We start from the raw sequence: 22752 nt of genomic DNA, 5'->3' as shown, positions 1-22752 counted from the left end.
AAAAGCAAAGATATCAGTTTGAGGACTAAGGATCCCCTGTCCCATGCCATGGTATTTTCAGTAGCCTCATATGCATGTGAAAATTGGACAATGAATAAGGAAGACCATAGAGGAATTGATGCATTTGAGTTATGGTGTTGGAGAAGGATATTAAAGTACCATAGACTGCAGAAAGAACAAGCAAATCTGTGTTCTAAGAAGTACAACCAGAATGCTTCTAAGAAGCCAGGATGGACAGACTTATTAGGTCAGAGTTATGTCTCTGATTAGGAGGGTATCCATTCGCCGACTAACCTAGAAGGCTGGCAGTATGAACTGTCAGTGATACAAGAGATGAAAGCCTGGCAATCTGTTTATATGAAGAGTGTAAAATCTCCTTTGTACCTTTTCCAGATAAAAAATGAAAAGGACAACTAGTTCTTCCCAAATCAAACCATTACTTGGTTTCATTCTAAAATGGTGAAGAGCTGATCAAGGTGTCTTCATTTTGTTGTTGTTGTTGTGGTTAAGTGCCGTCGAGTCGGTTCCGACCCATAGCGACCCTGTACAGGGTTTCCGAGGGTGTAAGTCCTTACGGGAGTAGAAAGCCTCATCTTTCTCCCGCGGAGCTGCTGGTAGTTTCGAACTGCTGACCTTAAGGTTCGCAGCCTGATTCATAACCACTACGCTACCAGAGCTCCTTTTTTAGGATGTCTTAATTTGCTTATAGTTTAGTATTAACATTACTTAGTAACGTTACTTGTCTTGTGAAAGAAAGGACAATTGGTTTACATACCTACTGAATTATTTACCATGGAACTTCAAATTAAGAAAAAAGACAATCGATGTGTTTATGTGTTATATAACATACTTCTGTTGAATTGATTTTGACTGATTATGACCATACCAAACAAAGTAGAACTCCTATACAGAATTTCCATAAATCTTTACGGAAGCAAACCGTCTCATCCTTCTACTGCAGAGTGGCTAGTAAGTTCGAACTACCAAACTTTTGGTTATCAGCCCAATGATTAACTTACTGTACTAGCAGGGTTTCTGATATGTCGGATAGCTGATTATAGAGTCCTGGTGTGGTGCTGTCGGATAAGCATTGAACTGCTAACTGCAAGGTCAGTGATTCCAATCTACTAGCCGCTCCTTGGAAACCCTATGCAGGGTCACTATGTGTCAGAACTGACTCTATGGCACTTAACAACAACAAACAGCAAATTTATAAATAAAAAGATATGACTTACCTGTAAAGACATTGTGCAAGGAAGTGAAGAACAATTTTTTTTTTTTCTGACACACATTCAAAAATACATGTGGTAAAAGAATAATTTGTGACTGCCAAAATAACGAGGACCTTTTTTTCCTACTAGCAAATGCTGATACACAATCCTAAGTATTATATCCACTAAGCAAGATTTAAACAAATATTTTATAGAGCCAAAGTATGGAGTCCTGGTGTGGCACTGCAGGTTAACATGCTGGACTGTAAAAGTTGGTTTGAACCACAAGGTCAGTGGTTCAAGCATGCCAGATGCTCCTAGGAAACCCTGTGCATGGTTGGTATGGATAGGAACCAACTGGATGCTGACTCGATGGCACACACACAAGTATGCTAATGTGCAAGTTACATAGGAAAAGTATGACAAAAATACCTATTTGTACTGTTCAAATCTAACCAATAACAGTAAACTGAATGTTCTTGTCCTGATTAGGTTGCCATAATTTTGTTCCTTTTTTTGCCTCCTTATTGTCACTAAATATTATTTCTTTTATTATAAAGGAATGCCTTCAATGGAAACCACTAAGATAAAATTATCATAGCCAGAGAAAAGATAATAAAATTTAAAGAGCCAACCTTTATTCCACTTTGAACAAGTTTGTGAATGTCCAAATAAGGCTCCTTGAAAATTTCTCCTTCAGGGGTAAGTATCTTCACATAGCCTTCTTTTTCCAGAATGAAGAGGCGGTGCGAGCCATCCCCACTGTGGAGGGCACCGACAGGCTGCCGCAGTCCATTCACAACCTCCTGAATACAGAAGCAGTTGTGTTTGTGCTTTCTAAACAAATTAAAGAAAAGCAATACGTTTTTCTTGAGGTGCAAGTGGGAAGATACGCAGTTAGCATAGCATTCTTTTCAAAATATATTTTCTACGTGAATCAATGGTTTTAGGAAATATGACATGCTGCTAACCCAAGGGTTACATTATGCTTCTTTTAAATGGGGGGAAAAAAAAAAAAAGCATAATAGCCTTCTACCAGAAAGTAAAAGGGAGAATTAAAACATGCATTATTTAAAAATTTCACAAGCGTATTAGCTCATCTTTCAGTGACTATAATTATAATTAACTTTATTCATAATAATTAGACCTTACAGAAAGGCATTCAGAGAGAAAGTTCTAAGATCTATTTATAAAAATTGATTTGCTAATATTAATTGGGCTGAATACTTCCTCAGTACTGTAAGCTAACAACAATCATAAAATTCATATGAATCATAGAGAAGCCAAGCTCATAATATATGATTAGTAGCCAAACGTAAAAAAAATATCAAAAACATTTAAGCTAATATTAAGCTAACATGCTTTTAGAGAAGCAAACTACCAAATAAAAAGGGAGGGGGAGAATCCAGAGGATCTAGCTACTGAATGCTGAGCACAGACAGTTGATTCACTGTCAAAACCACAAGCTCTGTCAGTTGCTTTTTAAAATGTTTTTCTTCTTTAAGATTAAAGTGTATGTATCTTTATGAACCTGCTGATCTCTTCCACTTTGTCATATTCTTCCATCTGGTCCAAGTAATTAGATGCTGGTCCTCTAATGTGTTTTCTTGGAAAATCTGGAAAGCACAACCCACCATCTTTTCTTGCATAGTAAAAGCAAAACTCATCTGCAGTAGTTTGAAGGAAACCTTTAAAAAAATATATGAAGAGACTCATTAGAAATTATCAGTGTTATAGTTAAACCAATTCATTTGAGAAGTATATAAGAAAAAGGAACTTAAGCTACTAATACATTGTCACTTTAATCATTCTGAGTGTGAATTTATTTCAGTGACAGGTGTCCTGGTATGGTGCCATAGGGTAAACATTGGACTGCAAAGTCGGTTGTTCAAACTCACCAGCAACTCCTTGAAAACACTGTACAGGGTGGCTATGAATCAGAATCAACTAGATGGCACTTAGCAGCAACAACAACAATGTAATTTATGTACGTTGTGCAACTATCATCACTGTTCATATCAAAAACATTTCCCACTTTCCAAACAGCCTGAGAAAAAGATGTTTAAAAAAAAAACCATATAGGTATTCTACGAAAAAATAATGACCAAAAAGAAAAAGAAATATTGCTTGTATTTTGCTTGGGAATCCCATTTCTTCTTTAACCAACGTTTACAAGTTACAGAAAAAGTCATATATTATTGTTTTGAATATTTTACAAAGTTCACATGAACTGTGTATTAATATAAACTAATAATTTTATTATTAAATCACCTCTGTTTTCAAGCATGTGGAATCACTGAGCCTATCTGACTCCTAATTATCACTTTTTCCCCTACAATACTAGTAAAAAAACATTTTAAGGAAAAAATCAGAATCAAGAAAGTAGGCCATCAGATGTGGGTTTGGGTCATTTTGTAATCTTTATTGTATTTCAACATACTATGACTAAATAATAAATATAACGACTATCTGTAAGTTTCTCAAACTGTAGTGGTTTATATGTTGCTGTGATGCTCAAGATATGCTGCTGGTATTTTAAATACCAGCAGGGGCACCATGGAGTGCAGGGTCCAGTGGAGCCTCCAGAATAGGGCAGAATAGGATAGGCACATCACTTCTGAAAGATTAGTCATGGAAAACCTTATGAATAGTAGCTGAACATTATTTGATATTATGCTGAAAGATGAGCTCCTCAGGTTGGAAGGCACTCAAAATACAATAGTGGAAGAGTTGCCTAATCAAGATAGAGTTCACTTTGATGATATAGATGGAACAAGGCTTTCAGGACCTTCATTTGCTGAGAAAATGTCTCTAAATGAGGAAAAACCAACTGTAAACATCCATTAAAAAGCAGAATGGAGGATGTGCAAAGTATGAATCTAGGAAAATTGGAAATGATCAAAAATAAAATAGAATGCATGAAAATCAATATCTTAGACATTAATAACTGAAAAAAAAAAAAAACCACCTAATATTGGTCATTTTAAATTGGATTATCATATGTTTTACAAAGTAATGTATTATAATGAAATGTGCAAAGACCCGGAGTTAGAAAACAATGGGGAAGAACATGCTTAGTTAGCATTTCTGAAGTTGAAAGAACTAAAGACAAAATTCAAGCCTTCACTTGAAGGATATTGAAGGATTCTATGGGTAAAATATTTAATGATGCAGAAAGCATCAAAAGAAGATGGCAGGAATGCACAGAATCACTGTGCCACAAAGAAATGGTCGCTGTTCAGTCGTTTCAAGAGGTAGCATATAAGGAAGAAGTCCAAGTTCCAGAGAAGGTATTGGCAAAAAACAAGATTGCAGGAAATGATGGAATGCAAATTGAAACCTTTCAACAAACTGATGCAACACTGGAGGTGCCCCTCATCTTTGCCAAGAAATTTTGAAATCAGTTTCCTGTCCAACAGATTGAAAGTGCTCCATATTTGGGCCCATTCCAAAGAGAAGTTACCCAACAAAATGTAGAAATTATTGAACAATATCAGTTATAGCACAGGCAAGTAAAAATTTGCTAAAGATCATTCAAAAGAACTGTCAAAAATTCAAGCTGGATTCAGAAGATATGGAACTAAGGATATCAGTAATGATGTCACATGGATCTTAGCTGAAAGTAGAGAATACCGGAAGGATGCTTATTTGGGCTTTATTGACTAGCAAAGGTTTTTGACTGTGTGGATCATGAAAAACTAAGATAACATTATGAAGATTGGGTATTCCAGAACACTTCATTGTACTCAGGGAGACTCTGTACATAGACTAAGAGACAGTTGTTAGATCAGAACAAGGGGATAGTGAATGGTTTAAAATTAGGAAAGGCATGTGCCCGGGTTGTATTCTTTCACCATACTTATTCAATCTGTAGACTGAGCAAACAATCTGAGAAGATGTACTATATGAAGAAGAACATGGCATCAGGACTAGAGAAAGACTCATTAACAACCTGTGATATACAGATGATACAATCTTGCTTGAAAGGCCTTAAAATGCTTACTGATGAACATCAAAGACTACAGTCTTCAGTATGGATTGCACGTCAGCATAAAAGAAACAATAATTCTCACAAGTGGACCAATAAATAACACTATTATAAATGGAAAAAAAAAAAAAAAAGATTGACATTGTCAAAGACTTCATTTTGCTTGAATCCACAATCAACACTCATGGGAACAGCAGGCAAGAAATCAATGGACATATTGCATTAGACAAATCTGCTGCAAAAGACGTGTTTAGCGTTCTAGAGCAAAGATATCAGTTTGAAGACTATTATGCACTTGACCCAAGCCATGGTATTTTCAATCGTATTAAATACATGTGAAAGAAGGACAGTGAAAAAAGAAGACCTTAGAAGAACTGATGCATTTGAATTATGGTGTTAGGGAGTAAAGTTGAAGTATCACAGACTATTTATTGGAAGAACAAACAGATCTGTTTTGGAATAAGTACAGAATGCATCTTCAAAGTCAGGATTGTGAGACTTCGTCTATCATACTTCAGATACGTTATTAGCAGGGATCAATTCCTGGAGAAGGACATCATTCTTGGTAAAGTGGAGGGTTAGCAAAAAAGCAGACCACCAATGAAATGGCTTGGCACAGTGGCAACACAATAGGCTCAAACAGAACAATAATTGTGAGGATGGCACAAGATTCGGTGGTGTTTTGTTCTGTTGTGCACAGGGTCACTGAGTTGTAACTGATTTGCCGACACCTAACTGATGAATATCATAAAGTCATTATACATTGTAAATAATGACTTACTCGATGTACAATTATCAAGCTAATAATGAAACCATCATTTCATCATTTAATAACGTGTACATCACTTACAGGAGATAAGTATTTTGTATGTGCAAAATTATATATTAAATACCCCTTCATTCCCGTCCTTACTTTGCATTTTGAAAACAGAGAGGTATCCTGAAGTCAAACAATAAGCCAGAAACTGAGTTGAAATTTTGGTCACTGGTATCTTAGTGGCTGGCTGGCTATGTGGTCCAATTGATTCCAACTCATAGTGACCATGTGCAGAGTTTCCTAGGCTGTAAATCTTGATGGAAACAGAAAGTCTCATATTTCTTACATGGAGTAACTGGTGGACTCGAACTGCTGACCTTGTAGTTAGCAGTCTAAGGCATAACCCATTACACCACCAAGACTCTTTAGTATCATAGTAGGAGTTCAATAAATTTGTTTAATGAATTATGAAACAATAGAAAATACAGTTCAAACATACTTGTCAATAATGAAACATTTAAAAATACTCCAAACTTTTAATTTACCTTTTGTGATCAAATACAAATAGTTTTAAGAACAGATGACATGCTATCAACTCAGCATAAATAAGTAAGTAAATAAAATGACTCAAAACAAAAATTCAAAATTCTTAATGGGTTTCAAGAATGTTTTATTCCCTGATATATTAAGGACTTTTATCAAATAAAAACTTATCATTGGGTAAAATGGAAACGAACTTTATGAATAAAGTGTTCTTTTATATTACTTTTGCAGTTTGAGTTAATAAAGTGTTAGTGTTTTTGGAGAGTCACTACAGCAATCAGATACACTTACATAATTTGATAACTTGTGTTCTCACGATATGATGTTAAGTAGAGTTGGCCTTCTATAGGTGTTGTTGTTGTAATGTGCTGTGGAGTTGGTTCTGACTCATAGCGACCCTGTACAGGGTTTCCGAGGCTGTAAATCTTTACAGGAGCAGAAAGCCTTATCTTACTCCCGCAGAACAGCTGGTAGTTTGGAACTGCTGACCCTGAGGTTCACAGCCCGATTTATAACCACTATGCTACAAGAACTCCTTTGGCCTTCTATACATGTCCTAAATTCCTACTTACGGTTTCAAATCTTAATTACACTCAGGTTTTGATTTTTATCTAACAAGTTATTCTAACCCTAATAGTTTTGGGGAGTCCTGGTATGGTGCTGTAGGATAAGCAGTGTACTGCTAACTGCAAGGTCAACAGTTTAAACCCACCAACTGCTCCTCAGAAACCCCATATGAGTCATAATCAATTTGAAGGCCCTTAACAACAAGCAACTATTAGTTTTGGATGGTTCTTGCTGTGATGCTGTAGGATAAGCACTGGTCTGCTAACCCCAAGCTTGACGGTTGAAATCCGTCAACTACTCCTCAGAAATGTAGGGTCACTATAACTTAGAATCAACTGGGTGACAATTAACAACAACAGCAGTTTTGGAAGTAGCCCTAGTGATAGTGTGGGTTAGGTGTTGTATTGCTATTTGCAAGGTCTGTGGTTCAAAACCTACCAGGTGCTCCTCAGATGAAGCAGGCTATTCCCTTAAAGATGTACAGTCTTTGAAACCTATATAGAGTTGCTAAGAGTTAGAACCAACTTGACAGTAGTCAGTTTAGGTGGGCTTTTAAAATTTGTTTTGGGAGAAAAGAACTAGATCCAGATTTAGCAAATATTTGTAAGAGCAAGAATTAGGGGTAAGCCAAGTAGATCCTGAGAAACACTAGAAAGCTTATTTTCTGTGGGCTTGACCTTGTTGTTGTTGTTAAGTGCCATGGCATCAGTTCGAGTCAAAGCAACCCTGTATAGGATTTCCAAGGTACAGCTGATGGGTTTGAACCACCAACCTTGCAGTGGCTTATTCTACAGGACCTAGGCCACCTCAAACCTAAAACGAATCTTAGAATCTGAGAATCCCAAAGGATTGAAACTTTATGTTCATTTTGGCCTATCCCTGAATTTCTTAGACAGACTCTTCAAGACCAGGTTCTAACCAGGCTATGAGGAAGAGCTTATATTTGAGAACCAAGCAAGAGCAAATGTCCTTGGGAGTGTGAGTTTAGGAGGTAGACAGAAAAAGGAGCCATGGCAGCTGGGCAGGGCTCCATAGGAGGGGCAAGGCAGCTGGAAGGGGATTACATTTGTGAAAAAAATTAGGTATTAGAAATTGGGGAGAGGAATGAGGGCCAAAGCATTTACTCATCTTTAGCAATTGACTGTTTGCAACCGACTTTTCTTCTCTATTCTTTAATGACTACACAAAAGAAAACGGCCTAATAGAGTTAGACCAGTCTCTTAGCAGTAAAAGACAAACTGAGTTGCTAAATCAAACTTTTTGCAGTTTTATGCTAGATTTTATGTTGATCTGTATTCTACATACATGATATTAGCATGGTGACACATATATCTAAAGCCCTGGTGTTGTAGTGGGTTAAGCATTGGGCTACTAAGCACAAGATTGATGGTCTAACCAACCAGCTGCTGTTCCGGAAAAAGATGAGGCTTTTTGCTCCCATACAGATCTGCAGCCTAGGAAACTCCAGAGAATAGTTCTACTGTGCCCTGTAAGGTTGACAGAATATATGTCACATAAATGGTACAAATGGTTTAGAATTTGGATACAAACCAAACTCGAAAGAAAGGCTTGGCGATCTATTTCTGAAAGGTCATCAAACCACAGACAGAGTAGAACTGATCTGATAGGGTTCCTAATGTTATAAATCTTAACAGAAGCAACTGTCTTATTTTGCTCCCCTGGAGTGATTGGTGGATTCTCAAACCACCAATATTTCACTTAGCAGGCAAACACTAATCAGGATGCTTTCTGAAAGGTCACAACCATTAGAAATTCTGGAATGAACGCATTTCTTCTTTAACACACGTGAAGTCAAAATGCATCAGAATTGACTTGAAGCCAAAAAAAAAGAAATTATATATATACAAAAAGAAACCCCACGCATATATATGCCATCTTTTATGTATTTGCCACCAAGCAGCAAGGCCTGCATGCTAATATCATACATGAAAATGACTGATATACTATGGATACATTTATCATTGTGTGTGGCTTTTCAGTGTTCCACTTAATGATTAATGCAAAATTTTGTTTTAATGTGATGTTTGCCTGCAAGGTCACAAAAATATTTTAAAATTCATTTCAGGAGAAATTGAGTTTGCTTTTTTTAAGAAAAAAATCTTGTATTCCAGCATTTCAGTTTGAAACCCAAACCATATTAAGGGGAAATTAATGAACAATGCTGGTGGCTGGTTCCATTTTATAAGGAATTATTAGCTGGGGACAAACATGAGGAAATTAGAAATCATTTTCAAATGGAACATCTGAAGATTAATGAGTGCATATTCATAAACTCTGTGGCTCCAGAGGTACTACGCTCTCTTAGCAAATAAAAACACCAAACTTTAACAATGAATTACTCCTAGTTTCTTAGAGAATCTAACCAAATTGAATAATTTAAATGTGAAAGAGGATCCAGCTCAGGAGACTTCTACATAAAAACAAGGGCATTTTTAGTAAAATCATGATATTTGATTGATAATATCTAATACTTTTATTAAAAGTTAAATTATTTTACAGTGAGTAAGTGCTCTGGTAGCGTAGTGGTTACGAATCGGGCTGTGAACCTTAAGGTCAGCGGTTCGAAACTACCAGCCGCTCCGCGGGAGAAAGATGAGGCTTTCTACTCCCGTAAAGATTTACACCCTCGGAAACCCTGTACAGGGTCGCTATGAGTCGGACCCGACTCCATGGCACTTAACAACAACAACAATAAGCTATAATTTGGAGTCCTAGTGTGGTGCTGTGGGTTAATGCACCAGACTGCAAAGTCATTTGAACTGCAAGGTTGGCGGTTCAAGCTCACCAACTGCTCCTCCGAAACCCTATACGGGGGTTTCTGACCCTAAGGGCCGGAATTGTCTTTATGACGACACTTAACAACAACCATGCTATATTTTACAGTAAAGCGCTTACTCGCATGAGAACGAGGATCTGGTTTCAGGGTATTGGCATTACATGTATTGCTAGGGATGGTGTAGTTTACCAAATGGTACCCTTATGTTTGGGAGTGCGGTGGCTCCACAGGATAAGTACTGGACTATGAACCATAAGGTCAGCAGCTCAAGCCCACCAGCTGCTCCATGAGAGAAACATGAGGTTTTCTGCTCCAACCAGCGTGTATCAAAGGATAACTGGGCTCCACAGGACTTCAATGGCTGCTGGTTTGGATGTTGACCATCAGACTTTTCTTCTGAGGTACCTATGGTTAGACTTGAACCTTCAATCTTTTGGATAGCAGCAGTTAACCCTTTGTATCACCAAGGGACACCTAATAATACATCAAATATCTTTGACTTAAAGCTATTCATTCTGTTAGCCCAGTCCCGCTGTACTGTAAAGTACTTTGTAAGCTACCAAAATGTAAGATAATGCTCCCTGTTGGGCTATTCTAAACTGTAGTTTTCGCTCAGTATGTATTCTAGAGAAAAGTCATTTTTCCTCATTTACACGCTGTTCATTATGATACAGAAAAAGGAAAAAAGAAGGGAAGGAAGCTTCTGCCCAGTGTTAATAAGGTCTGTGTTGGAGAGTATTTTCTAGTAGAGCTGGTTGATTTTTATGTATCCATCCATTCCCTGCGATTTGCTCTTCTTAAGACTAATAAGACACATGTGCAGAATATCTGACTGGGTTTAGGAGTGACTATGGAATAGAGAAACTCAGTGAGATCAAACCCTTGACCTTGGCCTCATTAGCAACATGATTAAGCCAACTGAACTGTGTGCACACAGTTCACACTACAATAACCTATAGCTGAGGTGATGACAGTCTAAGAGTTTTGATAAAAAAATAATTTGGATATAAAGAAAGAGGCAATGGTGACAGTTAAAGTTGAACTGCATCCCAGAGTTTTCAATGACTGTGGCCTTACAGAAGGAGCACTGATGGCACAGTGGTTAAGTGTTTGTAGTATTCTATCATTTATTGCATAGGAAACTCTCTACACTGCTCATCATAATTCAGGTACAAGAAAATGCCATGGTACTAAACAAGAAACATCTGTGGGGTTTAATATATATATTTTTATATATGTGATTTTGACACTTTGAGAGATTTTTAGAATGTACCTTCCCTTGTAACAAATTCATAACTAGAGAATATTATGATTTAATCAATCTCAAATGTACCCTGGCCTATACTGCTTTTTAACTTTTATCATTTTGGGGGAAATTAGCAGACCATGATTATTTCTGAATTAAAATTTCTAGAAAGTAACTCTCTTTCCAGGATGAGTATTCTAGAACTATATGAAGGCAAAGGAAGGGGACAGATCATCTATATATTTATTTCTTCATGTTTTAAAAAATGGAGTGGGGGGGGGGAACAAAGAAACTTGTTTGTGTTTTTGTTTTTTTTCTCTCCCAATTCTTGCCAACATTTTCCTTCTTTTAGAAAAATCTATTCCTTAAAGTATCTTCCTATTTAATTTTTAACTTGTATAAAGAAAAAACAATATTAATACGGATAGTCAAAATATATTGACTAGTTCCTGATAAAACTATTTTGAAAGTAGCTGTTTTGCACATTAAATTGACTTTAAAAGATGACAGTGTGATAAATTCCATTTTATTGTATTTTGTTTTTCATTTATTGTATTTTCTTAATAGTTGTTAAATGTCACTGAGCCAGTTACAACTCATAGCAATCCTGTGTGGGGTTTCCAAGGAGCAGCTGGTGGGCTTGAACTGGCAACCTTATGTTTCTCAGTTCAGTGCTGGTCCTACAAAGCCACACCAGGTAGTGTTCTAGAATTCTAAATATTCTTCTGTGTTGGGGTAAGAGCTGAGGGAAAGATTACAACATTATTCATCATACTTTAGGAAATGGTAACCTATGTGCCAAGGTTCAGTTTGGCTAACCAATCGATTAACATAATTAATGGCAGAGAGTGGTATTAGAGCATGCTTTTGGGACAAGTATTTAGAGTGATTACCAGCATCTGATGGGTGCAGGGGAGGCCCCTCTAATTGTAACTAAAGCCTATAGCCCTTTCCAGTAAGGCTCCCTCACTGCTCCATCCACCACTAGAGTGGAGCTTTCATCTGGTTATCTTTCAAGGCAGCCTGGGTGGCCACCAAAAGCACTTGACATCTTGATGCACTTCAGCAGTTTTACATATATACAAACTTTGTAGAAAAATAAATTTGTCATTCGTCACCACATATGCCGATCTGGGCTGGGGAGGACGGGGTTGAGTTGCTTGCAGTTTTGCCTCCTAAGCTGTTTGCTGGGCTCTCTTTCAGTGGCTACTGTTTATGTTTTGTTTTGGAAACGAAAAAAAACTTCAAATCTATCAAGACCCCCACAGATAAGTCCCCAAATCGGGAATAGCTGTATTTATCTTAAATAGATAAATGTGAATGAATATACTAAGTGCTCATATGACTTCCAGCTTACTGTGGTAAGGACAAACCTTCAAGACTTGAAGTTTGCTATAAACCTTGATGCTATCTAATCTGTTATCTCTTCTCCACTGGCCCTCTAGGCAACCGTGACCTATACTACTTTGCTTTGAGGGACAGGATATAGAGGAAGAAACAGCTGGTTTAAGAAAAGCCTTAGACACATTGCTGAAGTTTATAAAGACAATGATAATATTTTCACATCAGATGGGTTTAGACACATGTCACACCACACCAGAAGAAACAAGCAACCCCAGTCAAAATGTTATCTTAGGATTTTAGAGGTCTTTATAAAAATATGTGACTCTGTGGGATAAAGCACTGGACCACAAGGTTGGTTTGAACCACAAGGTTGGCGGTTCAAATTTACCAGTAGCTCCTCGGAAACCCCATACAGGGCTGCTATGAGTTGGAATCAACTTGATTGCGCTTAACAACAACTACACACGTTTCTGGGAAAGAGAAAAAAGTACAATGTACATAGTAGTATAACAAAATTCTCAAAGTGCACCCTACAGTTCTAAAAGTTTGCCTTTCCCTAAATACCATTTAGATTTATAAACTGTTAACTTCAGTAGATTTGTTTGTGTATGACTTTGCCTAACCAAACAGAATCTGTCTCATCAAATCTTTCTTTGGTGATTCTTCCAACTAAAGCAACAACAAAATGCCTATAAACTTAAAAAAAAACAAAATAAAACTAATCAGTGCTTAAGAATCTGTGATTATTAAGAACCAGTATAGGATAATGACTTCTATGTCTATCCTATCATCTTCTACTTGTATAATTTTGGTTATGACCCCTTAACTACTTGTTTTTCTCATTTGTCAAGTGGAGATGAATGCACTTTTCCTACTTACCTCACAAGGTTTTTGAGGAGAACATCAGTCATTATACGTGAAAGCGCTTTGTTAGAGGTTACTTATTTGGATTCTCAATAAAATTTTCGGGTCCTTATATAAGGTCGCTGTGGGTTAGAACTGACTTGATGGCACTTAACAATAACAACAACAACAGGACTCCTGGTGTGGTGCTGTGGGTTAATGCACCAGACTGCCAAGCCGTTTGAGCTGCAAGGTCCGTGGTGCAAGCTCACCAGCTGCTCCTTGGAAACCCTATACAGGGTCGATATGGGTCGGAACTGACTCAATGACACTTAACAACAGCAACATAGGATAAGCACTATGCTGCTAACTACAAGGCAGTGGTTCAAACGCATCAGGTGTTAGTTACTAGGAAAGCCTATATAGGGTTGCTATGAGTTAGAACCAACTTCATGGCACTTTGACAACAAACCACAGCAATATTTTATTTACGGAACTATCTGCGAAGTCAGTGGACAACCCCAAATTACATATCAACTGTGTAGAAAAGAAGGCAACTTTGATACTGATACTGATAAAATATTGATAAGAAGGCACCCACAAGAAATGTACTGAAAAATCCAACCTATGTAAAGATTACCAACTCTATTATCAGTTTATCAAAATATGTAAAACATTGCAATAAGACTCATACTGTTTGTAGAATGAAATTTCAATATTCCTTTTAGAAGCAATAAAAGATTAAATACCTGAAAAGATTCATTCTGAGGTAAAATAGGCACTGTTTTGAAAGGTGAGATACATTTAACACTCTCATAAGCAAACACTTAAGGACAGGCATTTTACTATTCTGTAGTAGTTTATTTAATTTATACTTTTATTTAATTTATTTTTTATTTTTACCTGGGATGTGGCCTCGGCAAGTATAAAAAAATTCTTTGCAATAATCTTTGCAAAGCAGGGGAAGTACTAGGTCTCTTTCCAAGACTTCTCTGTCAGGTGAGTGGAACAGGGTCTGAGAATGTGGAGAGCAATGTGCACATTTGATTTCTTCCAGTAACTTCCCGCATTCTGTGTTGTTGGTAACAGAAAATATCTGAAAGCCATAAATAGAAACAAACTTCTTTTAAGTAATGTAGAATAGTGTAAGTAGGAAATGAAGTTAACTGGAAAAAAAATTACTATATTACAATATAGAATGACCTTATAAAGATATATTAAGTACAGCCTCTTGAGCTGGGGTGGAAGATCAAAGGGTAAGGACAATAAAGATACATTTTTCTTTTGCAAATTAAAGTCACTAGAGTCCTGGTGTGGTGCTGTAGGATAAGCACTAGACTGTTAATCTGAAGGCTGGCTGTTCAAACACATAAACCACTCCTTGGAAACCATATACAGTAGGAGTCCTGGTATGGCCTGCAAGTTAATGTGCTGCACTGCAAGGTCCGTTTGAACTGTATGGTCGGTGATTCTGGCTCATCGGGCACTCCTCCGAAACCCTACACAGGGTCACTATGGGTCAGAACCAACTCAAGGCACTTAACAACAACATCAATTAAAGCAAGCTCAACTCCGTGGCACTTAACAAAACAATAGTAGTCCTTATTGTTGTTATGAAGTGCCGTGGAATCGATTCCGACCCATAGCGACCCTGTAAAGGGTTTCCAAGGAGCAGCTGGTGAGCGTGAACCGCCGACCATGCAGTTCAAACGGTTTTACAGTCTGGTGCATTAACCCACAGTGCCACACCAGTAGTCCTCGTTGTTGTTGTTGTTGTTGTTGTTGTCAAGTGCCGTTAAGTCGGTTCCAACACACAGCGACCCTGTATAGGGTTTCCGAGGAGCAGCTGGTGAGCTTGAACCACCGACCTTGCAGTTCAAACGGCTTTGCAGTCTGGCGCATTAACACACAGCGCCACACCAGGACTCCAGTAGTCCTTAGGGTGAATAAAACTTAAAGACAATTAAATTTAAACTTTTACCTCTTAATCACTTAACAGTCTCAAATTGCTTCTTCTTGTTAAGTACCATGGAGTCGTCTGACTCACAGTGACCCTGTACAGGGTTTCTGAGGCTATAATCTTTACGGGAGCAGAAAGCCCCATCTTTCTCCGGTGGAACGGCTGGTAGTTTCGAACTGTCGACCTGAGGTTAGCAGCCCAATTCGTAACTACTACGCTACCAGAGCTCCTTCTCAAAGTGCTTATTGACTGATACTGAACTTTGAAAGTACACATGCCTTTATCAAATGGTAGGTAAAGCAGAATTTTTTCAGATATACTTAGGCAAGAATATGTTTGACTCCTGAATTCTTAATATGATATTCTCAAAGATGTAATGGAATTACATTTTTTTTTTTTTACTTCGGCTTTCTACTCCCGTAAAGATTTACACCCTCGGAAACCCTGTACAGAGTCGCTATGGGTCGGAACCCACTCAACGGCATTTAACAACAACAACAATTTTTAATCTACAGTATACACACAGGGTCGCTATGGGTAGGAACCGACTCAATGGCACTTAACAACAACAACAACAATACACAAGGAAAGGATTCTAAAGTTAGGAAATAACTGCCTTTCATGCTCTATAAAAATAATATCGAAAGCTGAATCAAACAGGGTCAAGACCAATTTTTATTATTCATTATATCTTAGCCAGGAAAAACTTTCTAACTAGTTCCTCAGGTATGTTACATGCATGAATAAACACAAGTTTTAATGAAAGTGCGCTTGTGTAGTATTTAGTGAATTTTAATTAAACAAGACATACTTTTACCATTATTTTTCACAATGTGATATCTTTTAATTCAATAAAACCAATTTGGGAGGTACTGATTCATGGAGGTTAGTAATCTGTATAGATAAAATTGGTCTTGATGTCCAGTACAAACTTAAAAAAATAAAAAAAACCTTCAGGAACTCCTTTAATAAATATAGGCAATAATATTAGCATGATTGAGACCTGAATGTACTGATTTCTCATATTTTTTAAAAAAAAACCAAAAAACCCGTCATGTGAGAACTGAATTTTAAATCTTTTCCCAATTCAAACAACTCTATTGAAATTTAAGTATTTCTTTAGACCTATGAACTGAAATTCGCATCTTGAATTCTAGATCACATTTTAAAGCAAATATTTCATTCATTAAATTGATGTTCTAATTTGAATAAATCATGTAGCCTTTGTCTTTTAGAATAAAATATTCTAGGTGATCATGTAATTTGGATATGAAAGAACAAAGAAAATGAAAAATCATTGAATATAAGTATTTATAACTATATAAAATTCTAGTAGAAGTTACCCTATTTTTTTGGGAAAAAAATTATATATGTATGGTATGCTGTAACTATCAGCAGTATTCAGAAAAGTTATTAATCACAAACACACCTGCATTTTAATTTTTATCAGTTTATTTAAATGAGAATTGCTTAAATGGTTACTTTTCTACAAGTAAACATACACCAGACACTTTAAGCTTGTATTCCAAGAATATTTTAAATGTCTCTAACATTTAAGATTGAATAGAGGTCTCTGACAGACCTCTATTCAATATTAATAGTTTTCAACTTTGTTCTGTTTGGTTATCATGTAATAGTCCTCTGAACACCAAACAACTGCAGGATGTTAAAGCTACCTCTATTACTGTCTGGCAAACTGGAATGTAATTTACCTTTGCTTTTATGGAGAATGTGTGCATGCCTCTATTTTTTAGAGCTGAAACCAAATGATCCTCATACACCTTCCCAGCTGCTCTCCAAGAAGTGCTTGACTTTAGTGCCTGAAGAATTTTGTCTTTTACAATTTTTGGAATGCGTCCTGGCCACAAAATCTCTCATCAAAAGTTTCAGAAATAGGATTCAATAAATTATCTTAAATCAAGGATAATATTATTCTTTTTAAAGTTTCATGGTGTTCCGGCTCAGCAGGACGGTAACATTTTGCTCTGTGTGAGGTCTGCAGTGTAAATACCTATTTGAAGATAGATAGAGCCATCATTCTGGCTTTGGTTTCAATGAACCAATAGTCTTACTGAAGTCAATTAAACTGACTCTGCCAAAGCTGCAACACTGCTTTAGACGGATGAGTATGGGTGTGTAGGGAGTTTTTTCTTCTTTTTTTTTTGCGTGTGTGTGTGTGTGTGTGTGTGTCTAGATAGCTCTTAACTTTATGTCTGACAATGTCATCAATCTTAAGAAGAAATTTAAGCCAATTTCCTGTTTCAATTTTTAAAAGCCATATATGCAGCCATCAAATTATAGTGGTTTAAACTAAATATACTTTGGAAATCATGTAAAACTAAACTAAATATGCTTTGGAAATCATGTAAAACTTGGAAACATTATCACAGCATGCCTAGTAATGATTGTGGCTGTTGCTGACTAATTTATAACATCTGGAAAGTGATCCTTTAATCTTTAAGCACATGAAAGGAAAATCCATAGAAGAAGGGTAAGACAAATACTGGAATACACAGTAAAGCGTGGCCTACAAAGATAGCTTATCAACAAGTAGTAAAATGGGTGACAGAGACCTTCTGTATTTCTCTTTATTTATCAACTAAACAAAAAGGGGCAAAAAGACTCCCACATGAGTTCAATGAGTGGACTAGAAAAGGAAATGCATGACAGTATATTAAGATGTCTCCTTAAGATCACTTGGTACACAAAAAGTTATTTCTAAAAATCATATGCCTGCAAGGTTGTTCAGCTGTTGGGTAGAACACATGCGTCTCAGGACTATAGTGCTGGATTATGTCATTAAAGAGTTCAGTTTCAATTTTAGGCTAATATGTAAATAGATCATTGTACTAAGGCAGCTGTTAAAGGGACCCCAGGATGAGTTATTTGTTTAGTTGGATGTGTTCAACAATAGCCTTTGTCCCTGAAAGAGCCAGAGCAAACAAATGATTGTAAAAGGGCACACTTGAAAACAATTACTTTTCACCCATTCCTTGACAGCTTTGGCTGTGAAACCACCCAAGGTAGAGAGAGCTGCTATGCTCTGTGGCTACAAGTTAAGTTTTAGAAATGGGCTATTTTATTTAGTTGGTTGTGGATTCAGCTTGGCTAATGGGAATTACAATTTTTAATATGTTATAATTGGGAGCTGTGAAAATATTGCTAACACAGTGTAACTTTCCCAATTTTGGCAGTACTTATTTGTACTGTCATCACAATATGCAGAATTATTAAAATATATAAAAATAAAAGATAAAAGATGAATACCATGACTAAAGAATTGAACTCAATGTTAAGCTCATTAAAGAAAATTTGTTAGTCTAGAAACTGGGTTTAATGGTACATTTGAGCAGGCTCAATACATCTAATTAGTTAGTTACTACTATGAGATTTGTGAAGTTTCTTCTCTTAGGAGAAAGCTACTTCTATAGTTTCTTGAAAAGCTGTAGAAACCTTTCTGGGAAAAGTAGTTTTTCATAAACAAAAAAGGGCCCTTTCAAATAGCCATCATCCTTCCTATTACACACACAGTATGAAATAAGACTCTAACGTACATATTATAAACCAGGGAGGCTTAGAGGGAAAAAAAGGAAATACTGGATTTATTATAAAATAACATGTTTTTAAACCATTAAACTTTGAGAACTGATACAGGTCAACAATGTATTACCCAACTATATCAAATCTCTGTTTTGAGCACTTTGAGTATTATTGGTTTATAAACCATTTGTAATGTAACCAGAAAAATCTAATGTACTGAGTTGAATTCAGACACATTTTCCAAATGAGTAGGGGTTTTCTGGAGACTGGAAGTAAGCAAAATGAAAAGGAATGCTAACATAGTAGATTGCTTCCTAAATAATTATGTCTTTAAAAACAATATTAGGATTTCACTGAAAAGCTATAATACCCCGGGTCCCACCCTCCTGGCTCTCCTCTAAATTTAGTTAGGAACAAAATTTTCATTCTTTATGTTCCTGGAAGAGTTCAGTATGGCTGGGGTCTCCAGATCATTGGTACACTCATAGTGTCTACTACAGAACAGAGTTAACGGCAGGTATTTCTAAACCACCTCTGAATTTCCTGGTTGTTCTGGGATCCTGATAAAGCCTTCAGCTATCTGAATGTGGCTATTTTGTAACTTAATTCAATTACCACACAGGAGCTTAATGACATTGTTTTGAATGAAATGCTGGAATATCTGTTCTCTGCATCTTAAACTACTGCTGCATATGGTAAGAATAAAGAGAGAGTAGCAGTTGAAAACCCGCATCAAGACAGTTCTCACTCATCTGGGAATAGAAGGAGTTGGACAAATGCTCCCTCAAAAGGCATGAACATTTGGACAGAGCTGGGGACTGAAAGAGAATGATGTTCTCTAGTTTCACCCATTAGTGAACCAACTAACAAACACAATGGTGTTGTTGTTATTCTTTTGCCATAAGCAACAGGACTCTGTGTGTGGGCAGCAGTTTAGTGGGGAGGAGGATAAGTCGACCCCTTTTTGTCCTATTGATTTTTTCCTATTTGCATGACTTGAGCAAATTAAATGATGCAATATGGCTTTTTGTTACAAAACAAAGTGAGAGATACCACCCAGACACATATGTTGATTCGTAGGAGCTGTTTACATGAGAATAGAGTGAAATCTACCGTGAACTGAGCATAAAAATTAGATTCAGCCCGGGTTTTTTTTTTTTTTTTTTAATGCCTGGGCCAGCTAGACTGAAGCACAAGTTTTCCAAGAGTCTCTCAGACCTTGACAACTGCAGTGTTGTAACAGAGGAATTCTTAATTAAACTTAAAATGGGGAAGGGAGGGGGAGCAAAGACACCTGATTGTTTATTTCACGTGCAGTGATTGTTAATGACGTGATCTTGCAGTCTTTCCTAGGAGTATAGTCGAGAGCATACACTACTCCATCCCACGGCAAGAAAGACATTGCAAACTCAAAAATAAAACATGCCTTTATATTCAAACAACACTATTCTCATATTTGTTTAAACTTACAAGCACAAGGAAAACCTAAATGTTAATACTTCTAAACAAGTTTCTAGAGAAGATCTTCCAGGTTACCTAAGTACCGCTGAAGATCGGAATTTATTATATTACAAAATGACAGAGAATCGTTTCTGTTTTATGTGATTTAAAAAGCCCCATCAAAATCTTTGCCCAGTTTTTCTGGTTCTTTCAGGCGTTTCTTTTCACTGGTTTAACTATTGTAATGCAAGAAGCACCTCTCTGACGGGTCCCAGGTTAATAAACCAACTATGCTTCAACATCCTTTACTATGCAATCCTTTAACCGAGCACGTGGAGAAAACGACACAAATCTTTTTACCCTAGAAAAATAAAGCGGAAACCACAGCCGCTTTAATTTACAGTTTCACTGCAGTCAATGCCCAATTCGATCCCAAATATTCTTGTTAATCGCAATTCTTTTACACTGCCCTGGGTGCGGGTACCACATGAAGCGTCTTTTTTTTTTTTCTCGAGACAGGCAGTTTGCACAGCATCCCGACCGCGCACCGCAGAGACACACACATAGGAATCAGGTTAGCGTTGTAGAATAGTTATCAAAAAGAAACCTCCAACAAGTTTTGCCGTTCTTACAACTACAAACATTGCCAGCGTCACAGGGGACCCTAGCCAGCCCGTATGCCAAGTTCCAAACCATAAAGCTGGTGGGTACCTACCTTGTTATCCACGCGCCCCGGTCCCGGGCTGTCACTCCGAAGGCAGCAGGACAGCCTAGGATAGAAGCCACCACACAGCATCTCTCCCCCACTCAGCAGATCCAGTTGGGGCATCATTCGCCTATCTCTCCTTTTCAGGCGCTTCGGGGGGTTCCCATTCAGGCACCTTCTCCTCCTCGCTCCGCTTCCTTCGTTTCTTTCCCCAAACTTAGCATCTCCTTCAAAGAAGCCCAGAGCCACAGCCAGCAGCAACAGCTTGAAGGAGAGCATCTTCAGCATCGTCTGCCCGGAGCGGCAGGGAGGGGGGTGTAACGCCACTGCCCAGCAGGGGCACTAGGGCGCAGCTCCGGGAGGAGGCTGTGGGGCAGCAAGGCACTTGAAAGACAGAGTGAGGTGGCCGGGGCGAAAATACGTAGAGAGATGCAACTTGGCAAAAAAATAAAAGGCGAGGCGATGTGTCCAGTGCCTTAAGGGAGCCTGAGAAGCGGAGATAAAGTTGTGCGGATGACACTGTTTGCAGTTGTGCCAGTGTCAGTTGGGTTAGGGGCTTTCTGCAGCAGCTGGGAAATGAGAGAAAGGGAAGGAGGTGGAAGAGGAGGAGGAAGAAGAGGAGAAGACGGTCATAGAAGTTCACTGGTCCGTGTAACGGGAGTAGTTTGCGTGAAACAGTAGCAGGAACAGAAACGGCGGTGGCGGCTCGGCAGGCGGTGGTAGGGGCAGCGCTGGGCTCTAGATGATGCTGAGGTCTCCTCTGCCGGCGGCTGCAGCTCCTCACACAGCCTCTCATGTTTCGCTCCTCTTTTCTTCTTCTTTTTAACTAGCGCGCGGGGAGGTGCTGCCATCGCGCGCCCCTTGACGTCACCGCTACTCCGCGCGCCCCCGCCTGAGTGGGGGTGGACCGGCGCGAGCGCGCCCCCGGGCCGAAGGGCCTCAGGGCTGCGAGAGGGAGGTAGAGCTGGGGGCCTCGGCGGGTGGCGGAGGGGGCGGGCCCCGCGGAGGACTGGTTGGAGAAAGAGTCTGCTTGCCCTAGCCTCGAGGGCGCGGAACGGAGCGCGCCCGAGTGGGGGCGTCTATGGCCCTGGTGCCCTTGCCCGGCCGGCCTGGGTGTACGCACGGCTGGGAGATTCCGGGGCTGCCAGGCGGTCTCCGCCCACCAGCTCCTTTGCCCTACCCGCAGCCCCTTCGCACTGCCAAGGGCTGCCGAGCTGAGGCCCCAGGAGAAAGTGAGTAAGAAGAGTGGACCACGGGGGGTGAGAAGTGAGGCCCCCTCCAGAGCCTCCTCAACCCTTGTCGCCGGCCCTCCTCTCGCCCCGGGGAGACTGGGTTTGGCCGCTGGGGAGAATTTAAGAAGTGGGCGGGAGGGAGCTTTTCAGCCCCTTTCCTTCTCTTTGCCTGATCTCCTCGGTTCTTCGTTAATTTTCACAGCGAAGTCAGAGTTTTCAGAGTTGTTCATCGGGGTCTGATTTAGGGTCGGTGGGAAATCCCAGATGCTGCTGGTCACTTGGAGACAGTTTGGAGACAGTTCAGGGAAGAGGCACCCATCCTTGCCAAAGACCCTGTACGGTTCTGAAACCCAAGTGTGAGGTGTCGTGTCGGGGAGATGACCGAACCCGAGTCTGGCTGCTCTAAGGATTTACACCCCTCGGATTCCTCCCACCCAGAGTCACGAACAGAACCGGTTCCCATATGCGCCTCCCCCAAAACACAGGTTCCTCGGTCCCAGGTAGGAGGAGAGGAGAAGAATCTCTGGTACTGAAATCAGTGTTCGTTTTAAGTGGGGGGAAAAAAAATCCTGGGGAGT

General features: G+C 38.8%; 1 protein-coding gene across 1 annotated transcript in view; it reads right to left on the bottom strand.

Moving 5' to 3' along the window:
- The window catches only part of HHIP (hedgehog interacting protein), a 132920-nt gene extending 111047 nt beyond the window's left edge, over positions 1-21873 (bottom strand). Inside the window, exons 1-4 of the mRNA XM_006872267.1 lie at positions 20952-21873; positions 14200-14392; positions 2743-2899; positions 1847-2048 (exon numbers count right to left, since the gene is read on the bottom strand). Of these exons, the coding sequence (XP_006872329.1) occupies positions 1847-2048; positions 2743-2899; positions 14200-14392; positions 20952-21230 (831 nt within the window). The 5' untranslated portion in view covers positions 21231-21873. The remainder of the gene's footprint in view (positions 1-1846; positions 2049-2742; positions 2900-14199; positions 14393-20951) is intronic.
- Between the last annotated feature and the right edge of the window lie 879 nt (positions 21874-22752).

The sequence above is a fragment of the Chrysochloris asiatica genome, unplaced genomic scaffold, assembly GCF_000296735.1.
Source record: "Chrysochloris asiatica unplaced genomic scaffold, ChrAsi1.0 scaffold00190, whole genome shotgun sequence".
Lineage (NCBI taxonomy): Eukaryota > Metazoa > Chordata > Mammalia > Afrosoricida > Chrysochloridae > Chrysochloris > Chrysochloris asiatica.
The sequence above is the reverse complement of the archived record's forward strand: the minus strand, read 5'-3'. Positions and strand labels throughout refer to the sequence as shown.